Below are 7,696 nucleotides of genomic sequence, written 5' to 3'. Positions count from 1 at the left end.
TTCATATTCATTTTCTCATAGATTGTTCTCCTGCATTCTCATGTTCACTTGCACCAAGATGTTCCAGTGGTCTGGCCAATTTCACTTATACATGACACAGGGACAAAGGACATTTGCTATCAACTTCTAATTAAACCTCTTGGATTCCTCTTGCTGACAACGGGGTTTACACATAGTTTCAATTCACTTTGTGAGTTAGCCACTATGGCTTCAGAATCTTGTTTAAAGATTCCTCCATATGCTTTTTGGAAGATTGATACCTACGTATTGTGCATCCTCATTTGGGCATCTTTGTGGCTGCAACCTTACTGTCATCCTCCTGTGAGCAGAGTTCGAGTCTTCTACTTAAGTGTTGTCATGCTGTGGCCCCATGAAAACTCAGGCCTTCTGATCTTGCTGCAAACAATAGATTCCTTGTTGTTCACCCCTTTGACTGATGTTAACTGTGTCCTTGGTTATCAGCATATGATGTTCTTAACCTTTGTTTGATATTGTTTCTTTTATATACATGCAATGCCATCTGTAACTCATTCTACTAATCTTTGTATTTCTATCACAAATCTCTGCAAGCTATACAAGGCCAAGTCTGGGAAAAAGACTGAACTCTGCTTTAAGCTTCAGAGAAACATGAAAAATGAATATGCATGCTTAGCTCTAGAAATAACAAGTATGCATTTATAGTCAGTGATTTTTTTGCTCATTTCTGCAGCACAGTTAAAGGAGTGACTCTGTTCTCACAGAAATATGTTTTTAAAATGCAACCCTACTAACAACTCTGCCACAGAAGACCACTAAATGTTTGAGGCTCAACTGGTACTGAACTGCAGCTGCAGCTTTTTGCTGAGGTCAGTGTTAAATGAATCCTACCTTCTTGAATTTTCAGGACTAATAATTTCTTTGAGCAGCATTATTGAGAAAGTATTTAAAGCAATATATTAACTTACCCTTATTATTATATCTTCTTGTTATATCCTGTCTTTATGGGTATAATTTCAGACAATTTTAAACAAGTTTGTAAATGAAAGCACACTCTAAAGACATTAGTTAGGTCGCAAGAGTCTGTGACAGAGAACAATAAGAATTCATTCTTATTTGAAATATGATTTGAAATATGATTATATTGGAGAGTAACACCAGCTGTTGTTCACTAATGATCTCATAATTTTATATGTATGCAATGTTTTTTTCTTTTATATTTATCAAGGGAAGGGCATGGCAAATTGACCCAACTAAGTAAATAACTTCCTGAAGACAAAGTTAAAGATACATTGTCCATTAAGGAAGGTTAAATATCAAAACTAAAAGATGAGTAAATGTTTTCCTCTCTGTGAAGAAAAAGCATTGAAAGGTTCACTTTGCAGATTTAATACCCTTGTCCATGATGAACTGTTCAGTAGTAAATAAGGGAAAAAGAACTGGGATGAGGCCTTCTTTGAAAGCCTTTATTGGATACACACAAAAAAAATTTACACAGGTTCGTAGCTATACAGGCACTTTGCAGAAGGCTCAGTACAGAACCTGGTAAAAAAACCCCAAAACCCCAAATCCTCTAAACCCAGTTTCCCTGACAGAGTGTGCAGTGGCAAAGTTCCCTCATGTAATGCCTTAGTTCCATGGCATGTTTAACTGAGGAGTACTATGCTGGACCATCTCTACTCTGCACCAGCATAAGCATGGAAGAGGTGGTACAGGAGCCTGTCTCAGGTACCAGCTCCCAACCACTTATGTGGGATAGTTTTCAGCCAGATTTATTCCTTTACCAGTTCAATCAAGAAGCCACAACAGCACAAGTAACTTGGGGAGCAGAAGAACAAGAGTGAATGGCCAAGCATCAGGCTGGGAAGGAGTGGGAAACTGCTTCTTCTGGAGGATTTATGTTGTTTTATGCTTACACAGAAATAGCAAGAGCCAATGGGAAAGGGAGACAGAGGCAATGGCAGGAATTAAATCACATCTTGACATCCCCCTCATTCAAGGATCATCTCTTCCCATTATTCCCTGAAGCCAGTCCTCCCTCATAAAGGGGGAATAAGGAAGAGATTCTACTGAGCCCCCTGGTAATTAAGGACCTCACTCAGAACACTGAAGTGCCTGCCTTGCCTAAAACAATTTGATCAAACACATCCTCTCACTGCCTAACTGGTAGAATGATTCCTCCTCTCCACATGTTGTAACTCAGGCAGGGTTGAAAGAAGGAGTGGGTGAAATGTGAAACATAGTGACTAAGGTAATTGCTGCAACTGAAATTTAAACAGTTCATGCGCAACTCCAATTGATACTTTGAATAGAATAATTTAATATTAATTAGAGAAAGAACAAACAGCCCAGTACTTCTACGTTCATGTCAATGCCTGTACTAAAAAGATATTAGGTCATGTTGTTTCAGGTTCACTTTGGGATGTTTCCATGCAAAACAGAACCGCTTGACTCAGAGAGAACCTTGCAGCAGCTAGAGCATTTCATTTGCAGAAAGATGAATGCTCAGACAGAAAAGAGATTTGAAGCCCAGAATGGGACTTCTGGGTGTAACATCAGGCAGAAGATGCAGCAGGTGCCCTCAGCCTTCTCATCCACAATGCATTAGGCCGCACATGAAATCAAAGGTGATTGCTGGCCAGCTCCACATCCTGGCAGGTCTGACACGTGAGTAATATGAAGAATCACTCACGGCTGTCAAGACTGGAACAGCTTTGCCAGGTCTCAGATGCAGACCTAGAAGCACATCCATATTGGGAGTATTCAGAGCAGAATCTGTTAGAGCATCACATGTCCATGCAAATCTAGCTAATTGCTCAGAGGTTCATAGAATCATAGAATGGTTTGGGTTGGAAGAGACCTTGAAATGCCATCTAGTCCAATCTCCCTGCAATGAGCAGCCACATCTTCAACTGGATCAGTTTGCTCAGAGTCCCATCCAATCTAACTTTCAATGTTTCCAGGGATGGGGCATCCACACCTCTTGTGGGCAAGCTGTTACAGTGTTTCCCCACTTTCATTGCAAAACAAACTTGTCCTTACATCTAGTCTGAATCTATTCTCTTTTAGTCGCCCTATTGCTACAGGTCCTGATAAAAAGTTTTTCCCATCAGGAACATGATGCCCATGATGGAATGAGTTGAGTCACCATCACTGGAAGTATTTGAATAGATTTAGATGTAGTGCTTAAAGACATGTTTTAGTGGAGGACTTGGGAGTTTTAGTCCAACCATTAACCTAGCACACTAAACATAAGAAACCTGAGAAGTGCAGGATTAAGTTTAAAATTCCAGAAATCTCAGTATGCTCAGGATCTGCAAAGTCTCAGTAAGATGCACAACTTTATCCTTAAGCTTATGTCCTGAGACTATAGTTATAATCTTACAATTAACAAAATACCTACTTTTAAGACTGTCACAGAAATTGTTTTTCTTTTCATGGTATCACTTCTAAGTCTGTTAAAGGTTGATTGGCACACCTTCCCCAAATCCTGGGTTTTCCTGCAGAACCTGCCCTGCCACTTGGCAGTGCACATAATTTATACATACCTGAACAATATGTACCTGCTAATTAGATGAGTTGTTTGTGGTACTTTGAGACCAAGGCAACTGAACGGAGAAGAAATTCTCAAGACTAGTAATAAATGTTTCCAAATTATAATATGCAGCTTTTTCATTGAATGGGATGTGAAATACTTTGAGAATTTGTTGTAGTTTAATGTCTCAAACTATGGGACATATGAGACTTCTGTTCATGTCAACATGCTGCCAGAAATACAAGCTTCTCCCATTGAGATGCACTAGCAATGATAAACGGAAGGAAAACCAAACTCAAATGGACAGTGAATTAGGTATTAAACAAGTGAACAATCACCCTGTCAAAATAATTCTCTCCACCATAGTAAAATCAGTCAAAGTTTTACATAATATATATTTTTAAAAAATCTGATTAGGGCAGTCAGACATCATCAGCATTCTAAGAAAATTAAGCACATGGTATCTAGACATCAAAATGTAAAATTTTGATTTATGATTGAAAAGCAAAGTGGGAAGCAGATTGAGTTACATGCTACATTCATACAGTACAGCTTCCACTTTTTTAATACTGTGTATTTTTAAGGCAGTGCTCTTCAGGTTTATTTTAGTACTTGCATAAAAATCACATGGATCTTTAAAGCCATTAGTGAGCTGGAAGACAATGCTGACAGTAGCTGACAAAATAGGGGAAAAAAATGAAGTACCCCTATTTGCTAGCAACCCTCTCCCACTTCTTCAAGAGAAGGAACAAATGCCAGCTCCATTTCAATGAAGATTAATGTCTGACAAACATCCAATAATAATCTCATCAGACCTGTGAAACAAAAAATACACAAACAGAAGAACTCTCAGAAGTCCAAATCCCCATTGCTTTACAGTGAACCCACAAACACCTTTGTCTGCCAAGGTGACTAAATAGAAACTTTCTTGAAGAAAGCAAAGTGATCCTCCAGAAATCAACCAGGCTTACACTTATTAGCAGGTAAAATGGCTGAAGGGGCACGTGTCAGACACTACAAACAAGGCATCGTCCCAAAAGACATTCTGTGTGTGTTTTCTGATTCTCCATAGTTCAGGTTCTTTCACAAGTTTGTATGTGAACATGAAAGCTAGAAAAATACCTTTGAAACCGCTGACCTCTGTGCAAAGTTGAGATTTTCCCTTAACTTCACCAAAACTTTTATTTTGAGCTTCCTGTAGCCTTTAGGTAGTCTTTTTGGTTTGTTGTTTTGTTTTTTTTTCCCCTTTAGGTAGTCTTTTGGGTTTGGTTGTTGTTGTTGTTGGAGCTTTTTGTTTTGTTTGGGGTTTTTGTGGCTTTCCTTGTTTTGTTTTTGTTTGTTTGTTTGGTGTGGTTGGGGGTTGTTTGGGGTTTTTTGGTTGGTTGGTTTTTTTTCTGCTCTTTGCTAAACAGTTCCACTGGTACTGCCACCGCCGGACCTATTTGTCCTGAACAATGAATCAGCAGAAAAAAAGAAGAAGAAAAAAAAAAAAAAGAAATCACTAAGTAAATGTTTGCACATCGGTTATTTGAGTAAAGGAGGCTCAGAGGAGACCTTACTGCTCGCTACAGCCACCTGACAGGAGGGTGCAGCCAGGTGGAGGTCGCCCTCTTCTCCCAGGCAGCAAGTGACAGCCTCAGAGGAAATGGCCTCAAGACGTGTGCCAGACGAGGTTCAGTTTGGACACCAGGAAGAAATTTATCACAGAAAGCATGATTAGATATTGGAATGGGCTGCCCGGGGAGATGGGGGAGTCACAGTCCCTGGAAGTGTTTAAGGAAAGGCTGGACTTGGCACTCAGTGCCATGGCGTTCAGTCATAGTTTGAACTTGATGATCTCAGCGGTCTTTTCCAACCTAAGTGATTCCGTGATTCCGTTTTCGACTAGGAGGACGCCGGGCACCCCCGCACTGCCGCCGGCAGGGCCCGAGGCCGCAGCCCGCCACCGGCCGGGAGCCCTGGGGCGGGGCGGGCCGGGGCGGGCCCCGCCTGCGGGCGCGGCGCTGGAAGGTGCCCTCGGCTCCCGCCGCCGCCGTACGTGGCCGCCACAGCCCCGGCGCGTGGAACACGTCCCTCTCGTGATTGGCCGCCTCCACAGCAGGCCCCGCCCGCCTCGGCGCTCTATTGGTCAGTTTAGCTCCGGTGCTGATCGCGCCGCGGGCCGCGAGGGGGTGCGCGTCCCCGCGGGCCGGTGGGGCGGCACCGCGCATGCGCCGCCCTCCCGTGGCCTCTCGCAGCCTGTCCCCACCGGCCCCGCGACCCGGTCTCGCGCCATGGCGGCCGCCGCCGAGGAGCCGTTCCCGTTCCACGGGCTCCTGCCCAAGAAGGAGACCGGCGCCGCCGCCTTCCTCGCCCGCTTCCCCGACTTCGACGGGCGGGGGGTGCTGCTGGCCGTGCTGGACACCGGCGTGGACCCCGGGGCGCCGGGCATGCAGGTAGAGCGGGGTGGCGGCGGCCCTGGGTCACGGCCGCGGCTCGCAGGGAGCTCCCAGGTCCCGCCGGACCGACCCCGGGAGGACGGGGACGAGTACGGGGCCGGCCATGGCACTCGGGCGGCCCGAGGCAGCGGCGGCGAGAGCAGGGGAGGCCCCGGAGGGCTGTCCCGGGGACTGTCCCTGTCCCGGGGACTTGTGGCTGTGTGTTGGCTCACGGTTCGCGCCCAGCACGCGTGAGCGAGGGCTCGGGTGCGGGAGGGCGGGGAGATGCCGTAGCCGTGGGCTCCGCAGCGGTCATTCCGGGTGCTGCTGTGAGGATCCTCCTCCTAAACCGTCCACAGGCGTGTTATGGCACTTAAGTCTAATGGGCTGCCTTCTCTCACGCAGAGCTCATTATAAAAGAACGCTTTGTGTTTTTGTTAAACCTTGGCGTTACTTCGGCAGTAGGTAGCTCGAGGCTACACACAGCCGCCTAGGTCTTTTACATGAAAAGTGCATTTCTGGCACAATTTGCGTACCCGTCTTTCTCTTTTTATTTCTCGTGCGTTTTATTGCAATAGCAGTCTGTATCAAAGTCGATTCTGACAGCTTTTTTTTTTTTTTTTTTTTTTTTTTTTTGATCTGCCAACTTTGTGTTTCCATGTCGGTTTTGTAAATTTCTGTATGTGATGTTAGTTTGGGCATTTCTCAGCACTTATTTCTTGCAACCCTTGTCTCTTAACATTTCTTTATCTTGTAAGTTTGCATGTGGCCTTTTGTGTCACTGCTGCTTTTGATTTCTTCTCAACGTGTTTTCTCTGAGTGATGGCAGAAAAGTCCGTGGAAGAATGATTCGGAGTTGTATGCAACTCACTCGGACGCTGAATCCTTTGTTTTGTTTTGACTAAGCAGGGCTTGTGTTGATTTCTGTCCTTTCTTTGGTGTGGAATTCACTCCTAAGTGACTTCATTCAGGGACCTGACCTTGGCACATTGTTCCTTCCCTAGTCTGAAATTACTCCTTTTGGGATGCAGTTTAACTAGAGGACAGTTTGTGTGGAAGGAAGGAGTGGACAGCTGTAACTTTGATTGATTTAAGCTGAAATGAAGCTGGTGCTTTTGGCAAGAAGTTGTGGGTAAGTGGAAGAGTAATTGGAAAGCTTATTGAAAGCTAGCAAAAAGAAAAGCATGATAATGCCTTGGGCAGAGCAGAAGGTAATGGAAGACAATTAGGAAGGTGTGAATATAAATAGAATGATGTGCATAGTTCTGAAGTTTCACACATAAAAGCAAAAACCCCTAAGTTTCTAGAGGTTATGAATGAGTAGTGGTCAACAACAAGAAAACCTCAATATGATTTTATTGGCGGTAGTGGGAAGCTTTGTTCTGATATAGGTAACCCGAGGCTCATAAGGGGTATTTATGAAGCATCATGATCTCCCTGTTGACCATATCAGTTTTCTCCAACTTACTTTCTTTACACACAGGATAAAATTTCAAGTAGTGCAGGAAAAGATTTTTTAGCTTCTAGGTTTCAGCTAGGAGGCAGAGAGCCATAGAGTGTAGAAGTAGTAAAAGATTTGGAGAGGAGGGTGTGGAATTCATGTTGCAGTGGGTGTGAGTAAGTTTGCAGGGTTGTTAGAAAAACGTGTAAAGAAGTTGTGTGATCTTTCCACACTGCCCACTTAATAGACCTGGCTGAAGGGGCTTGCTAAAGTACAGCCTGGGGAGACTTCCTGCACAGGGAGTTATAAAGGAGGCATAGGCAGCAC

General features: G+C 44.2%; 1 protein-coding gene across 2 annotated transcripts in view; it reads left to right on the top strand.

Moving 5' to 3' along the window:
- Positions 1–5,750: 5,750 nt before the first annotated feature.
- Positions 5,751–7,696, top strand: part of TPP2 (tripeptidyl peptidase 2) — a 52,108-nt gene continuing 50,162 nt past the window's right edge. For both annotated transcript variants that reach the window (XM_053970295.1, XM_053970294.1), the window contains exon 1: positions 5,751–5,946. In XM_053970295.1, the coding sequence (XP_053826270.1) occupies positions 5,785–5,946 (162 nt within the window). In that variant the 5' untranslated portion in view covers positions 5,751–5,784. The remainder of the gene's footprint in view (positions 5,947–7,696) is intronic.

This window comes from Vidua macroura, chromosome 2 (genome assembly GCF_024509145.1).
Source record: "Vidua macroura isolate BioBank_ID:100142 chromosome 2, ASM2450914v1, whole genome shotgun sequence".
NCBI lineage: Eukaryota > Metazoa > Chordata > Aves > Passeriformes > Viduidae > Vidua > Vidua macroura.
Note: the sequence above shows the minus strand (reverse complement) of the source record. Positions and strands in the feature narration are given on the sequence as shown.